Source organism: Dermacentor albipictus, chromosome 3, assembly GCF_038994185.2.
Source record: "Dermacentor albipictus isolate Rhodes 1998 colony chromosome 3, USDA_Dalb.pri_finalv2, whole genome shotgun sequence".
Lineage (NCBI taxonomy): Eukaryota > Metazoa > Arthropoda > Arachnida > Ixodida > Ixodidae > Dermacentor > Dermacentor albipictus.
The window spans coordinates 185,222,730-185,240,536 of NC_091823.1; the positions used below are offsets into that span (position 1 = coordinate 185,222,730).

At 45.3% G+C, this 17,807-nt stretch overlaps 1 protein-coding gene across 11 annotated transcripts in view; it reads right to left on the reverse strand.

Moving 5' to 3' along the window:
* Positions 1-17,807, reverse strand: part of LOC139057669 (DENN domain-containing protein 2D-like) — a 614,144-nt gene that overhangs the window by 401,626 nt on the left and 194,711 nt on the right. For all 11 annotated transcript variants that reach the window (XM_070536315.1, XM_070536318.1, XM_070536317.1 and 8 more), the window contains exon 6: positions 1,794-1,882. In XM_070536315.1, the coding sequence (XP_070392416.1) occupies positions 1,794-1,882 (89 nt within the window). The remainder of the gene's footprint in view (positions 1-1,793; positions 1,883-17,807) is intronic.

Here is a 17,807-nt window from a genome sequence, read left to right on the forward strand (position 1 = left end):
ACATGGTTTAAATTGAGCAGGTAACAAACGCAGGTCAAACCTTTCAAGACGTCATTGTGCTGTTGCAACCAGTTACACAAGTGACAAAAAGGTTTCCCTTTGTCATTTCCCTTTCAACAAACTTCCTCCACCCTGCAAATTTCTACAAAATCAATTTACTGTATTGAGTGTACCTGTGCTTTGAGCTATCCATTTATTTCACCTTGCCTTGCAACCTGCTAGCATCGTGGTGAGCTCAGATGGTAAAGTGATCATTCTGAAAAGACCCTTGGTTTGATCCCCAGACCAGGATGAATTCTTCCATTGCAAAGCTTTCTTTCTGAGCAACCTGCGCTAGTTTCCTTTGCAGCTTCGTGCTATTGTTGGGTGGATGAAAATTTCTTTCTTTTTTTCCCTTGCCACTAAGCTTAGCGTGCTGTTGAGATAACTAGCTCTTTTACTCATAGTTGCCTTCATTCTTCTGGACTGCTCAGTTATGGACACATTCAAAGCCCTCTTTTGCCAAAGAAATTGTTAGGCAAGAGTGAAGCACTTTTTAAGTAAAAAAGTGCTCCCTGAGATGAAATGTCTTATTGGTTCCTGTCATGCATCCCGTAAAAGCAATGCAAGGAGCTTGTTTTAGAATTTTAAAAGCGTGCTGCTTCACCCATAATGAGAAGCAGTGATGCAAGAGGTAGCATAATATTGCGTGCAGTAAGCTTTGCTCTGATTTGTGCAGTAGCAGTTTGAGTTCTCAGGTGTGCACAAGCTCAAGAGAACGTAATGAATTCAATTGTAGTCCAATCTATGGTGGCACCATTTAACTTCTTCCACCGCAGTGCTAGTTTATGGATACGCTGCAAGGCCCAGTGCTCCACTTTGCTGTAGCATCAGTAATGTGGCTGCAATGTGAAATTTGACTGGCAATCTGCAAGTACGGAGTTGGAATCCTAATGTGTGGAACTATTGCTTTTAATTTTTATAAACTTCTCGCATAGCACCTTGGCAATTTGGCGACCGACACCAGTGAACCTTGGTGGACGTGAAAACAGTAGGGCAGTGATTCGTCGCTGTAAAATTAAATTGTGTTGTTCAGCTTTTTAAAGCAATTTATGCGCAATGAGAAACACCATAGCGCCAGATTATTGTTAACTAACTAAGGTTATCGTGCTCACAGTGTGGCACATTCCCCCCCCTCATCAGCGTCCGCAACCAGGATGTGGCGAACGTGACAAATCATCATGGTTATCGAGACTAAACCTTGGAAAGGGGAAATACAACTGCAGCACTAATAAAAACTCAATGGGTGGGTAGGTTAGCGCTCTCCCACAGTGCACAAAAAAATGCCTCAACCTGCGCTCACACAAGGGTGGTGGCGCAGTGGCTTTGGCGTAGCATTGCCCGGCTGCAGCGGCTGCATTTCAACGGGGGCCAAGTGTAGGAAAGGCCCCATACCATGCATTGGGTACACAATGAAGAACCCCAGGGGTCTAAATTAATCCAGGCTCCCCAACTACGGCGTGCCTCATAATCATATCTTGGTTTTGGCATGTAAAACACCAGAACTTAATTAATGTATAATTAATTATGCAAGAAGAACAAGTTTGCATTCCAAGGCACTTGTTTGTGGCAAGATGTTCCAAGGCAAGATGTTTGTTTTGTTATCTTTGCCATCCTCATGGGAATGACAAAGCATAGAGCCAACACAGATTGTACTCATCTTGTACATCTGCTCTGCAATATATTGTCTAAGCATCTGCAGGTCCCTACAATCGCACGAGCAGCAATAAAGATGGAGTGTGCAAAAAGCTCACCTTTCATGTGAGGCAGCATGTTGAGAGCCAAACTCTTGCGGCATACAGAGATGAGCAATCACCACAGGGTCATAGCCAGGACAGTCTGTCTGCGATATAATGGGGAGCACATGATGACAGCTGCCAGAAAAAAAACCACCGTAAGGCCCAAATCTGGTGCCGCGTCTCGTGCCCACTCGTGCCCACTCAACCAGCGGTAGCACCGATGACGCTGCCGCTACATTTTCGCTAGTACCTTTGCATTTAACACTCAAATCAGTAATAATAAGAAACACAGCTTCTCCACTACCCTAGTTGCACTTAAGAATGAGAAATGCACTTGTTAGCCCTTAAACAGGTGCAAAAATTAAGTATAATGAACAGCACCTACTGGTATTTAGCGTCAAACTAGTGCCACCTTTGTTTTGACCCAGTGAATTTTCCGCACTGGGATATAATAATGTTATGAATGATGTTTATTTACAACGTGAAATGAGTTCTGAGAGGAAGCTACAGGCCAGGCCCAGCCGGTGCAGAGTACCCCGAGATCACGAGCGCACACTCTACTTCTTCTTTCTCTGCCTCAGTCGCACAGTGCTGCGACATTTTCCCCGGGGGCAGAGGAAACTCGCTGAGCGAGTTAAAGGGACCTGTGATGGTACTGTTTGAGTCTGGCCATGTGAACAACTTGTGTCGCACGTGAATGCCGATTACTTGCTGTCACTTTAGCGATGACATAGTTCACATCACTCAAGCGGCCAAGTATAAAGAATGGTCCAGTGTAAGTGGCGAGAAACTTGCGGTACAATCCCTTTTTGCGAACAGGTTTCTCTGCTGGCCGACACGGTACTACCACCCAAGATAGCCGATGTGCTAAAGAAAGGACCTAAGTTCAGCATGGAGCCTAATGTGCCAGCGCACGAGTTGCTGTCGTTGAATCGACAAGTGGCACGCAAAACTGGTGAAGAGGACCGTGAAAGGAGTCTTCTTGATGGGGTCGAGTGCCTGCTGCGTACGGCCACCAAGCCTCAAGTGTCTGCGTGCCTAAGACAGTCAACTGTGAAAAGGGACGCCGAAGAAGTCGTCTCTTTCTTCAAAGAACATCAGCTGATGCTTCTACAGGCGGACAAGGAGGGAGGATTTGCCGTGCTACCAAAGGGGATGTTTCACGACAAAGCCGTTGAGGCCGTCGGAAGGAACTTTGTCACCAAAAACGTGAAGACTTCCAAGGTAAAGGCTCAAGCCATAGAACTGTGCAAGGACTTGGCTTTAGATAGACTTTCAAGAGCTGTTAACAACTGTAAGCGCAATAGCCTAGAACTGTTTTTTACCGTGAAGACGCACAAAGATGACAAGCCGTTCCGGTGTATTGTGAGTGAAAAGGATATGTGACAACGAGAGATTAGCTCCTTTCTCCAAAAGTGTTTAAGGAATTTAGTTATACAAGACCCTTTTGTTGTGAAGAATTCAGGTGATGTGGTCTCTTTCCTACAGGGTTCCTCATCTTTAGGTTACGCTGTCTCTTTTGACACAGAAAACCTGTTCTTTTCTATACCGCATGATGACCTATTTTGTGCAGTTAGGTCTTGCATCGACGAAAATGGTTTAGTAGATTTTCAGAATACTAGCGGCCTAACCGTGGACAATTTCATGAAGCTACTAGAATTTTATCTTGAGTCCACTTTTGTAACTTTTAAAAACCACTTTCATGTTCAACGTCAGGGCATTTGCATTGGGTCTTGTGTGGCACCGGTACTGGCTAACATTTTCCTGGCCAGCATTGATCGTGATCTGGTGTATTATTTGGACGACAAGATGGTTCTGAGAGTTTTTAGATACGGGGACGATTATTTGGTGATTTTTAAGAAGCAACCCGGTTTGACGCACACGGTTACCGCGCAAGAGACCTTATCTGTTTTTAAACGACACAGGAGGGGTCTAACCTTCACCCACGAATTACCTGAACAAGATAGATTGCAGTTTTTAGATATTAACATCACTTTAACACCAGATCACACATGTTGGATGTACTCACCACGAGCCCGGAAAGACCTGTTGCCTTTCAAGTCCGCTCATTCTAAGACGGTAAAACGCGCCATTGTTACGCTCTGCCTGAAGGAAGCCCTGCAGAAATCATGTGTTCACCTGGTAAAGGACAGCCTCAACAATCAGATTGGCAGGTTACAAAAGGCTGGTTTTCCCATTTCAGTCGTGGCTGCAGTGGCAGAGAAGCTTCTGCAAAGCTTGAAACCTAGAACACCTCAAGATGGTGGCGGTCAACCGAAGACCAGACCGGCGGTTCTCCCCTATATTCATAGGGTGTCCCACAACCTAAAGAATGTAGCCAATCGCTACGGTGTGCTGGTGGTATTTTCTGCGCCGCGCAAGTTGGCCTCTTTGTGCCCCCGGATTGTCTCCGGCGAGGAATGCATGCGAGACTGCACGAAACGTCACGCCACCCAGTTTGTCAGGTGTTCGGTCGGGGTTGTGTATGAAATTCCCCTGACATGTGGAAAAGTTTACATTGGCCAGACGGGCCGTTGTATAAATGAACGACTAAGGGAACATAAGCTTTCTATGGTTAACGAAAAATGGTCAAATTTGCCCTTACATTGCGGCGCATGCCCTTTGGCTATGCCTGATAAAGCATGCCAGCCTTTGCTGGCTAGAACCAAAATCTTAAGGCGCAGTCGTAACCAGGTAGCACGTGAACTCGCAGAAGCTTTTTACATTGATAAGTCAGGTGATGATTGCGTAAGCGATTCTAGTATCAATTTGTATAAGAAAGAGAAAACGTTCTTGGCATGTGCGCTTAGGCAATGATTAGGCAATAAGGATCTAGGTATATATATTTGTGTTTTTTCTGAATAAAATCAGTCGCGAGTTTGCACCCGTCTATGTTCGTACTCATCCGTGTCGTTTTTTAGCGCAATTCCCTTCTTTAAGTGTGTCCACAACCAAACATAATCACCGGGAGTAAAGCCGATGGGGATATGCCACACATCATAGCGAATCTTGCTGTTGCCTTATGAGGACAATGTCTTAAGATGTGCCAGTCAACGTGCTTCCTCAGCACGACAAAGAGTTTGGGTGGTGGAAGAATTTTCTTGGCACGATAAAGGTAGAATAGTGTCCAGAAAGCTCTGGGGAGCGCATGCGTACAGCAAAAAGAACGACGCATATCCAGTAACTTCGTGCTTGGCACTATTGTACGCGTACATTACAAAAGGTAAGACGGCGTCCCAATTCTTGTGGTCCGCAGCGACATACATTGATAACATGTTGGTAAGGGTTCGATTCGTCCGCTTCGTGAGGCCACTGGTCTGCGGGTGGTAAGGAGTGGAATGACGATATGCAGAACCACAAAGCCGTAAAAGTTCTTAAACGACGTCGGTGGTGAACTGCCGTCCACGGTCACTGATGACAACACGGGGAGCGCCGTGACTGGGTATGACGTGATGCAACAAAAATGAAGACATCTGCTGCAGTGGCAGATGGAAATGCCGCCATTTCCGTGTAGCGAGTAAGGTAATGTACCCATACTATAATCCAGTGGTAGCCAGCTGACGTCCAGGACGAGAGTGGGACAAGCAAGTCGATGCCGACTTTTTCAAAAGGTAACATCGGTGGCCTAACTGGTTGCAAATAGCCTGCTGGAGCCATCGTAGTTTGCTTGTGGCGCTGGTAAACAGTACAGCTGGCAAAATACTGTTTCGTTGTTTTCCAGAGCTTGGGCCAGAAAAATCTTTGTCGAAGTCGGTGTAGTGTGCGGGTAAAGCCAAGGTGCCCGGACGTAATATCGTCATGCATGCAGCAAAGGACAGCAGGACCATCAGCCGAGTAATTTTTTTTGTACAGCAAACCATTACGAAAAGTAAACAGTGTTTTTCCTGCTGGCTCACGTGCAGCTGCTTGTAGGGGTTTCAAGGTAGGGTCGCAACGTTGCTCACTCTCGAAGGTACTCAGGTCTGGAAAGTTGGAAGAGATGGAGGCTAGGTAGTCATCGAAGTCACCACCTCAGCTTTAGTGCGTGGCGAAGGGAGATGAGATAGGCAGTCAGCATCCGTGTGACAGCGTCTGCTGTTGTAGTTAACGGAAAAGCTATACTCTTGAAGGTGCAAAGCCCAGCGGGCTAACCGGCCAGAAGGGTCACGCAGCCCAACGAGCCAACAGAGTGAATGATGGTGAGTCACTATCGTGAATGCGCGGCCATGAGATACGGGCGCAACTTCTGAATGGCAAAGACGACTGCTAGGCACTCGAGTTCAGTAATGGTGTAGTTTGTCTCTGCTTTTGTAAGTGTCGGACTAGCGTAGGCAATGACATGCTCACGGCCACCACAGAGCTGAACAAGCACAGCACCAACACCCGCACCGCCGGCATCAGTATGCAGCTCAGTTGACTCCTGCGGATCAAAATGCCACAGAACCAGTCCAGAAGTCAACAAAAATTTCAGCTGCTGAAACGTCGACTTGCAGTCAGCAGTCCACAAGTATGGGGTGTCTTTGTGAAGGAGAGACGTGAGGGGAGAGGCAAGCTGTGCGAAATTCTTGATAAAGTGCCAGAAATATGAGCAAAGGCCCAAAAAACTTCGCAGATCTTTCACCGTGTGTGGCTGTTGGAAGTTGCGAACCACTGCTATCTTTTCAAGGTCTGGTCATATGCCGTCTTTGTCAACCAGAAAGCCTAGTACGAGGGCTTGATGCTCACCGAAATGACATTTCTTCGAGTTTAAAATAAGGCCAGCTTGCTGGATACAGTCAAAAACGACCGACAGGTGCTGATTGTGCTCATGAAATGTCCGGCCGTAGATAATGACGTCGTCTAAATCGCACATGCAAATTTCCTATTTGAGTCCGTGGAGCACGGTATCCATAAATCACTCGAATGTCACTGTAATGTTGCATAAGCCAAAGGGCATAACGTTGAACTCAAAGAGACCATCAGGTGTCACGAAGGCTGTCTTCTCCTTGTCTGAGGGGTGCATAGGAATTTGCCAATATCCTGACCGTAACTGAACAGAACACAAATACAATGCGGAGTGGAGGCAGTTGACGGCGTCATCTATTCGTGGTAGGGGGTACAGGTCTTTCTTTGTGACAGGGTTTAGGCGGTGGTAGTCCACACAGAATCTCCATGAGTTGTCTTTTTTCTTGACTAGGATCACAGGAGCAGCCCAAGGGCCACATGATTCCTGGATCACTCCTTTCTGTAACATTTCTTCAACCTGCTCGGCGATGACTTTTCTCTCTGAAGGTGAAACGCGATAGGGCTTCTGATGAATTGGCGTCGCTTGCCTTGTATGGATGTGGTGTTGCATACGAGATGCCGGTGGTGTATCAGACGGTCGTTGGCCTTGAGCAAAATCAAACACTGTGGCGTAGCGAGCGAACACTCCTTCAGGCAGACACTGCTCACTAGAAGACAGTGACTTGCTAATCATGCGCTTAAAGTCAGCAGAATTATCATGGTTGGGATCGTGGTTGGATTTCTTTTCGGCAGTTGACATTTCGACCGTTCCGATGCCGACAACGGCTTCATCAAAACTTGCCAGTTTAAGTCCTAGCGACAATGTTATGGATTGGGTTGAAACGTTCACTGTCCAGCCATCAGTGGTGACAACGAGGGAGTGAGGGACTATCACATTTTTCTTGAGCGCATTGTTATAATCGGGCTCGGCCAAACCACAACAAGAACCTGTACGAGGACAAGAAGTATCGACAGGTACAAACATTGCAGTCTGAGAGGGCAAACACACATCTTGCGACACAGAGAGAACGTCGGCGTCATCCCTGGTGTTATCCATCATTTAAGTTCGCGCGTCGTGGCGAAGAGAAATAGCGCCATTTCCACAATCCAAAGTAGCCCCCCAACTCACACAAGAAATTAATTCCTAAAATAGTGTTATGCGTTGTACGTGCAAGCACAGTAGATTCACTTCAAAATGTCTGGTCCCCTATCGTAACTGAAACAGAACAGACCCCAAGTGGGCATAACATTTTCCGCCAACTCCGCGAAAGGTAGTGTTCCAATCCCAAGAAAACATAACTTTTTGTCCAAGACGATTTTTGAAGGACAAGCTCATAACAGAAACTGCCGCCCCGATGTCAAATAAAGCAAAAGCACTCACATTGTCAACTAAAACACACACTTTCTTTTTAAACAATTTAACACAAGGGGGTCTTGAATCTTGAAGATGAACATATTGCGGCCTCACCCCCGTCGGCTGCACCAGCTAGTTTCCTAGCGGTGGTGGTGACAACGAGCAACGACGAGGTGATGGAGAACGCCGTTGTCGTGTCGGTGGTGGTGTGAGGCTGCGATCGGAAACGGGGGAGTCACTGCGGTTCGCACATCCCTGCTGCCGCCACTGAAAGGAACTGGAATACGGCCAGGGCTCATCAGCGGGCACGCGGGGTGTATAGGAATTAAACCGTGAAGCACGCAGCTGGCAGCGGTGGCAATACCTAGCAATGTGTCCAGGCAAACCGCAGCTGTAGCAAATGCGGGAGTCGCGGCTTGTCGTGGGTGACACCGATTACATGGGTACACGCAGTACTGCAGTACACGCCTGATGCGTAACTCGTTTGAACGGTGGCAATAGATTGTGTCATTATACTGATTGAGTGCCAACACATTACTGTTCACAATCTGAACAAGGCTCCCATGGGGGAGCCGAAACGTAAATAACTATTTTAAACCATTTTTGTCGGTGTCCAGACCTCTTCCTTTTAAGTCATCAAGGTAACAAAGACAGGTGGTCCATTTGTAGCCTCGCAAGAAGGGAGTCCATCATAAGTTCAAATGTCGCAGGAACATTGCATAGGCCAAAGGGCATGACTTTGAACTGATATAAGCCATTTGGCGTGATGAAGGCCATCATCTCACGGTCCATTTCGTCAACTGAAATTTGCCAGTAGCCAGATCGGACATCGATGGATGAGAAGTATTTAGCTCCGTGCAAGCAGTCCAAGGTGTCATCGATGCGTGGTAGTGGGTAGACGTCTTTTCGCATGATCTTGTTTAAGTGGTGATAATCGACGCAAAAACACCAGGTACCATCTTTCTTTTTCACGAGGACAACAGAGCCATCAGCCCCCCAAGGGCTGGCTGATGGCTCAATGACCCCTTTGCGGAGCATTTTGTTCACTTCTGATTGGATGACTCGACGTTCAGCATGCGATACCCGATAGGGATGCTGACGAATAGGATTCATGTCTCCAGTGTTCAAATGGTGGTGAACAACAGATGTTTGGCCTGTTGCCGAAATCAAAGATGTCACTGTAGATTCAAGCAGGAGACGTACGTCCGTGGCCTGTGCAGACGTGAGGTCAGGTGTAATCATTTGCACGAAGTCATCCTTTAAGGAACCAGAGCTGTGAGTTGCAATTGGCGCTAATAAGCCACTCTCGGCATTCAGACTTTCAATGTCAAATTCAGACCCACTATAAATGCTGGCCAAGAACATGCCCGCTGGAATCACTTGAGGGCACAGGCTGAAATTCAGAAGCGGTAAAATGACATCGTTATTAGTAACCTTGATCAACATATGCAAAACAGCAACGTTCCGGTTTAAAAGCCCGTCAATGATGGGGCGAAGCACATAGTCACCGTCAGGAACCTGTGGCTGGGCGGTCAAAGTGACGTAAGTAACTGCCTTGGGTGACAGACGCACATCGTGAAGCGAGCGCAAGTGCGGTGGGGCGGCGCTTGGAGCATCAGCGAGTTGAAGCAGTTCTAACTGAAGAACGCCGTTCACGCAGTTGATGAGAGCAGGATGAATGGATAAAAAGCCCAATCCAAGGATAACATCAGGAGCGCAGTTGTCAATCACAGCAAGGAAAACAGAAGTAGGGCGGCCGGCTATACTTAAAGGTGCAGTACACATTCCAAGAACAACCAGCACGCCGCCATCGGCCATACGAAGCACTCGGGCAGCTGCTGGGGTGAGAACCTTTAAACATCTATGTAGGCTAGCACTCATCAGAGATACGTGGGCTCCACTGTTGGTGAGTGCTTGGACAGGTACGCCGTCTATTTTAACATCAATTACATTTCTCCTTAAGGGCACAGACAGATGATTTGCTGCAGTAGTTGGCAATGCAGCACCATATCCTGGGGCTATATTTCCTATTTTTCCAACAGAGTGTGGCCAAAAAGCCACAGGAGAGGAAAGGCGATGTGGCTGCAGGGAACGGGAAGGTGGGCAACATATTTGCGGTGAACGAGATTGGAGTCCATGTGGCGATGGTGAGCGACTGTACCACGTGTTCCTAGCAGAGTTGTTGGCGGTGTTAAGACTGTGGGCTGTGGGCAAAAGATTGCGGGCATTCCCACCAAAACAGCTCAGGCTGGTCGGCGTGCGAGGTGTTGAGGGCCACGAGTTGCGACAGTATCGGGCGACATGGCCAATGCAGCGACAAGTGAAACATATCAGCTGGCCATCCTCAGTTCTCCATTCAGTTGGGTTGCGATAAGGCAGAGAGAAATGTCGGAGTGGAGCGAAAATTGTAGAAGGGCGTTTGTTGGCTCTGGGGTTAGCGACAGTAGGCTAATGTTTTCAAGTTCCTGGCGAATGCTGGCTTGTACGAGGAGAACTGAAAATGTGGTAGCATCGGGGCTACGTGAACAGAAAGCTGCAGGCGCCATCGCATCCAGTTCACGTCTAATGATTTGCACCACATTCTTTGATGGCGACGTACGCTGCTGTGCGGGTTGATCTTCACACGTCGACGTTGTGGCAGTATTGGGAAGTCGTGTGAATGGTTGAAAAATTTCTCTTTGCAATGGTACCAGCTGGTTAGCTCCTCTTCGTGGTTTTCGTACAACACCTTTGCCATGCCTCTGAGGTAGAACAACAGGTTAGCTAGCAAAAGCATAGGGTCTCAACTGTTGATTCCACTCACGCATATCTACATAGCCACCCACTCCTCAACGTCGGCGCCATCGGTCCTGCACAAAGTTCCAGGATCCTTAGGTTGCACGACAGCTGAAGGTGACAGCGATGTACCATGCGACGGTGACGTAGGAGGCGGCAACAATGTTGATTCCGAGTGCTCACTGTCGTTCATGGTGTGAACGGTGATGCGACGTGCACTGCAGAGCTCCGTTTTTAGCCGTAAAACCCCGCACCTCTCACCAATATGTTGCGGAGATGTTGGGAGGATAGAAGATTGTATTCACAATATATATACAAAATGAGTGAGATTAGATAAGATGGCTAACCACCAACAACACGCAGCAGCCAGCGTCTCCGATCTTCTTCCTCCTCTGTCTTCTTTCATCCTTCCGTTACAATATTTTTCATCACTGTAAAGCAGCACATTCCCAGTGCCCCTTACCTAGTTACCCAAGTTGGCATCAAAGACGTTCATTGAAAAGCAACACTGTCATATGTAAGAGGCACACGGCGCAGAGAGAAAGGAAGAGGACGATGTGCATGTATCGCTCCGAATGGCAAGCCCTTGAGGTGCGTGACTCGAGTTGTGATCGAGAGAGAAGCGGTGCTGAGCTGGCATTATCGACGTGGCTCTTGAGTTTTGAGTGTAATTAAAATCTATTTGCAGTGCTGCCCTGCGTCTCCCAACCCCATGTCTCGCAACATCCACACGCCCCCGAGATCGGTGACACGCGACAATTGGCGATCCTGCCAGGAGCCATTCCGGGATTCTTTCCAAGATCCATTCCAGGATCAATTCCGGGATACGTTCCAGGATCCATTCTGGGATACGTTCCAGTAATCTATTTCAGCTGTGTAACTGATGTTGGTGGTTTAGAGATAAAGTGGGAACGTTTGGTGGCGATAGCTAAAGATTTAAACCTGTCAAAGGACAAGACGATGGCGTTCTTCAAAAAGCAACATGAACGTGCGAAGAGCACAAAAGAGAAAAAAAATTTAGAATTGAAGATAAAACTAGTGGAAATGGGAGCAAGCTCTCATGATGGCATGAGTATACCCAGATCGGCGTCATCCGACTCACCTTCTTCCAGCCCAAGGCCGATTTGCCCTAGGAAATTGATGCCACCTTTCAATGAGCGGAGTGATGACCTGGATGCATATTTGCATCGGTTTCAAAGAATAGCAGTCGGGCAAGGCTGGGAGAGGAGCAAGTGGGCTAATGCTTTAGGCCTGTGTTTAGTGGGCAAGGCTCTGAGTGTCTTTGGGTGTATGAAAGCAGAGGAGTTATCAGACTATGACAAAAGGACTTCTTCTTGGGCAAGTTGTTGCTTAGATTTCCTAGGTATACTTTGTGGCGCAAAATACATTTCATGAAAAGGGACAAAAGAAAGGAAGACAGTGAAGCGCCAAGACAGTTGGCGCTTCACTGTCTTCCTTTCTTATGTCCCTTTTCAAGAAATGTATTTTGCGTCACAAAGTATACCTAGGATGACTATGACAAGGTGAAGAAAACTTTATTGCATAGATTCTGGTTGACCGCAGAAGGGTTCCAAGAGAAGTTTAGGTCATGTAAGCCTTTAGATTCAGCAAAAGGCAAGCAGTTTGCATGTCATCTAACAAATTATTTTGAGAGATGGATAGAGCTGTCCGAGACGGACAAAATGTATGAATGGGTTCGCGACAAAGTCATAGGTGAACAATTTCTTGCCAGGTGTAGCAGCAGTTTGGCGATATTCCTTAAAGAGAAAAAACTACAAACCGTGGAGCAGATGGCAGAACAAATAGCTCAGTTTGTAGAGGCACAAGAATTGAGAGATTTGGGAAAGGGTGACAAAGATGCGCACGCAACAGCAGTAGCAGTGATGAAGAAACAGGGGCAAATTAGTAGACAAAGGGGACACCAGAAATGTTTTCTATGTAGCCGGTTCAATTCAATTATGGGGTTTTACATGCCAAAACCACTTTCTGATTATGAGGCACGCCGTAGTGGAGGACTCTGGAGATTTCGACTACCTGGGGTTTTTTAACGTGTAACTAAATCTAAGTACACGGGTGTTTTCGCATTTCGCCCCACCGAAATGCAGCCGCCGTGGCCAGGATTCGATCCCGTGACCTCGTGCTCAGCAGCCCAACACCATAGCCACTGAGCAACCACAGCGGGTATGTAATTGGTTACGTCATTTAGCGGTGAACTGCCAAGTGAGAGGTAAAATATTTATTTATTTATTTCACAATAACCCTAAAGGCCCTCTAGGGAGGGTATTACATAGGGTAAAGGTTACATCTGTGAGACAAACAGTGTGTAAATGTAAATACAACAGAAAAACAAAACTGGGACAAAATTAGTGCATCAACGTATATATAAAAAAATTTAGAAATAGTTATCAGTACAGCAACTGTAAATGATTTGTACAAACTATGCCAACGTCGTGGAGGCTTTGGTTATAAATCAGAGAGTTAAACGTGATATATTAGGTGTGCGTGGTACTGCGTAGAGCATCTAAATTTCGAAGCATTTGTTTCCGTGACAATGTGCGCTGGCAGATTATTCCACTCTTTCGCGGTGCGAGGTATAAATGACTGATCAAATGCGAGGGAATGACACATGATGCATCCGGCTTTGCAAGAATGATCCCAACGCAAAAAAATGGCTGAGGGTTCACACATGAACTCGTTAAGCAGAGATACGTGATAGTAAAGCTTATGGAATAGTGTTAAACGAGATATATTACGGCGAAGGGACAAAGCTTCAAGCTCAGAGCGATGTTTTAATGCTGTTACACTGGTTTCTCGTGAATAATATGAAAAGATGCAGCATACGGCACGGTCTTGCAGGGCTTCTAAGTCAGTTATTAGGTATGTCTGATGGGGATCCCATATGGCTGACCCATACTCTATTCTAGGGCGTATTACTGTTGTGTACGCGAATTTGTGTAAGTGTACGGGAGCACGTTTGAGGTTATGTTTAAGGAAACCAAGCGAACGGTTTGCAGAAACGAGGGTATGGTTAATGTGATTATTCCACGTCAAGTTAGGGGTTCGGTGTACGCCAAGGTATTTGTAGCTGAAAACTTGTTCAACAAGGCTGTCGTTTCAGATGTAAGATGTTGATATTTGGGGTGCCTGATTAGTAAAAGACATGAATTTAGTTTTAGCAAGATTTATAGTAAAACACATGAATTAGGTTTTAGCAAGATTTAGAGGCATTAGCCAAGTTGAACACCATACGTTTAGTGCGTTTAGGTTAGATTGAAGAATGTCATGTTCACAGAGTGAATATTACCATATATGATGCAATCAGCAAAAAGTTTGATATTGGATTTGATGCCGTCTGGTAGATCATTAATATAAATTAGAAAAATTAGGGGCCCAAGCACACTTCCCTGTGGTACACCAGATGTTACGGGGACTAGAGATGAGTTGTGAGTGTTAACCGATGCAAATTGCATCCTGTTAGAAAGTCTTTTATCCATGTGACAACAGTAGAGTCAATGTTCAGCTATGTAAGTTTGTGAATAAGTCGACGATGAGGGACACAGTCGAATGCTTTTGAATAATCTAGGAATATGGCATCTACTTGAATTCCGGTGTCTACTGATGAATGTATGTTGTGAATAAAGCCAGCGAGCCGAGTGTCACATGAATAGCCTCTGCTAAACCGTGCTGCTGCTTAAATTAAATATGAGGTTATGTTCTTCAAGGTAGTTAATGACCTGGGAGTGTATAATATGTTCGACTAATTTACAGATGTTACTTGTTACAAAAATTGGTTGATAGTTAAGCGGTGAAGAATGATCCCCAGACTTGAAGAATGGCACTACCTTAGCCACCTTCCAACCGTGAGGGATAACGCCTGTTTACAGTGATTGTGAAAATAAGGCGAACAGTATTGGGAAGATGCCTGGGGCTATATTTTTTAGAATTGTTTTATTTAAGCCAGTATTATCAGTGGAAGATGAAATCTTAAGATAAGTAAGGAGAGAATAAATTCCAGAATCGGTAATTATTACTTCCAGCATAAACGAATCAGTGCAAGTCATGATGGACAATGGTTCTAAACATTTGCGCGTGAATACCAATGAAAATGTTTCGTTCAGTAGTTGGGAACAATCAATGTCAGTTATCGCTGCGCCGTCATGTACAGTAAGGACGATGTCAGGATTATGCTTGGGATTAATGACACGTCAAAAGCGCCGAGGGCCAGTTGTTAACATCGATGACAGGTCCCGTTTATAGTTGAGTAAACTTTGGTATTCTTTGTCACATGCTTTGTACGGACGCCAGGATTCAGATGATCTATTTTTGTCAGCTTGCCTGAATAATCTTTTTTTTCTTGCTATTTAGGCGACGAAGGTTTAGCAAAAACCAAGGAGCAGTGTTATCGGATTTTATGGAAATGATTGGGATGTATTTATCTATGAGAGTAGTGAGTGCGTTTTTAAGTAGTGACCAGTTTTCTTCTACTGTCCGCCACAAGTAATCTCTCAGAAAGTCGACAGAAAAAAGCGATAGTTCATTGTTAATATGATCAAAGTCAGTTCTTTTGTAACACCTAATCTCCTTGCTGATAATTTGCCTTTTGATAGGTGAAGGAACGAAGCGACCAGTTAAAACATCATGATCGGATAGATCACTAATATGAGTTATTTCAGAACATATATTTGGATTGTTCGTTAGGATCAAATCAAGAATATTAGAAGAGTGCGCAGAACATCTTGTCAGGCTTGAAATTAACTGGGTTAGACTGAAATCGAGAAACACTGGAGGAACACATGGGACTCTGACTGTGTGCTATAGGTTGATTGAGTGGACCATGCTATGTCTGGGAAATTAAAATCAGTAAAAATGATTACATTAGAATGTGGAAACAGATGAGTAAGTTCGATAAAAATGCGATGAAATTCTGCTGCGAACCCATGAGTGAGGTCTGGTGGGCGATAAAGGACACCAAGAGTTATGTTACTTGACCTGAATTTAAAACAAGTCACTACGCATTCAAGGAAAGTGCTCATAACGATAGGCACTACAATATACTGTCTGTTTATTGCAAGGAGGACACCACCACGTCGGCGATTTTTCCTATTGCAACGAAAGCTATTAAAATCAGTTCCACAAACAAATATGTTTTCATTAGGAATAGCATGATTCAACCAAGTTTCAGTTAATGCTATTACTGTTGCCGTTATTGAGTCGATTAGTGAAGCTAGTGCGACATTTTTAGAAAAACGCTTCTAACGTTAGTGAACAAAAAGCAGCAACCGTCCTTAGTACTAATCATACTATTTGTTAATGTTTGTGGTGTTTGTGGAAGCTTAGGTGAAGTTGAAAGGTTGGTGCCATGTCAAACTGGAGACACAACCGGGGAAAGAAGCTTCACACAATTTGCTTGAGTGCCCCATACGTACACTTCCTTGTTCATTTTTAGTTTGTTAAAGACAAGGCTTACATGGTCTTTTTCTTTCGTTGTGGTTTTGAGAACTGCCATAGTTTACGTCTTTTATCGCGAACCGCCTCGGAGTAATCACGAGAAATTCCAAAGTTAGTATCTTTCAGCTTGTGGCCATTACTAAGCATTGTTTTGATTTCTTTTTCATTGAAAAATCTCAGAATAATTGGTCCAGTGTGTTCATTTGAAAATCATCTAAGGTGATGCGCACGCGCGATTGAAGGTGTTGATACTCCTAGTTGGTCTTTGCAGAATTTAGTTACTATTTGCTCGGACGTTTCCCAGTCTTCCGAATCATCCATATCTTGTATGCCATAAAAGAGAAGATTAGAGTGCCTCAAGCGGTTTTCCAAATCGTCTATTCTGTCGTGCATCATCGATATATCATGCTCGCTGCTCCTGCAAGACTGAGGCGACACTCCTGACGCAAATTTTTATTCTAAATCCTGGATTTGATTTTGCATTTTTGCTAGATTAACGTCTTGGCTTGAGATTGGTCTCTCTGAGCAAAGTGACTCAAGTTTAGCTTCAACTTAATGTACGCGTTTAGCTAGTAATTCAAGATCATTTTTTAGTTCAATGTGTATGTGTAACACTTTGTTCACTGATTGCAACAAGTTAGAATTACTGCACTCGCTTCCAAGCATTGTACGGCACTGAATACCGTATGTCAAGCTTTTCTTCTTGCGCTTTGGTCATTGGACCCAGATTCGCTTCAATGTCTCCACCTAGCAATCACAGGCGCCAAAGATACAGATACCTATCTTGAAAGCAATCTGCGATGGAGACAGTCTAGGCACTCCGTGTTGTGTTCTCGTCGCTTAGGTCACGTTGAAGCGACAGGCCGCACAAAGGTCAATTCGCTAGCTCCTGCTATCACACTTCCTCACTCCAACGTTTTGATAAAGAGTTTCCGCGGTCACTGAGTGAGACATGTTCGTGCTTGCTTGTGCATGATGCCATGCTTGTTAATTTGGTTAGTAAGCCGATGTTTAAAAGTTTATATGGCCGATAAAACTACTATGCTTACTTTTCATATAGCTTTCTACTCATTTGCTATCGCAATCAATGCTTCTCCTTTGGTGCAAAACCGACTGTTTCTATTTATCACAGCAGTGAACAGGCGCACATTGCAATCGAGGGTGCATAGAATCGAGTCAATATGGTACACAGTGCATTTTGTTGGCACAGCCTGTTAAACAGCCAGGCTGCTCTCCTTATGAAGACCTTCTGACATGGGTTCAATTCCACTCAGCATTTGTTTAAAGGATTTTTTTCATCACTGTAAAGCAGCACATTCTCAGTGTTACTTACCTAGTTACCTAAGCTGGCATCAAAGCTGTTACTTGAAAAGTGGCACACATTACTGGGACCTACCCAATGATCTAAGTTGGCATCAAAGAGGTTCATTGAAGACCATTGATTCATTGAAGTGGAACACACCCAGCACTTCAAGTCGGTGTCAAAGAGTTTCTACGAATAGCAGTACCTGCCTGGTCCTCCATCTACAGTGACCCATGTTGGCGCGAAATAGGTACATTGAAGAGCGGCACATACATACACAATGCCATATAATCATTGACCCAAGTTGGTCCGATCGTTGATTTCGAACACTGCTACCTAAGTCCAGCTGCTTGATCTGCTATTTATTCCACCACTGACGACCCAGTGACTCAAGTAGGCAGAAAAA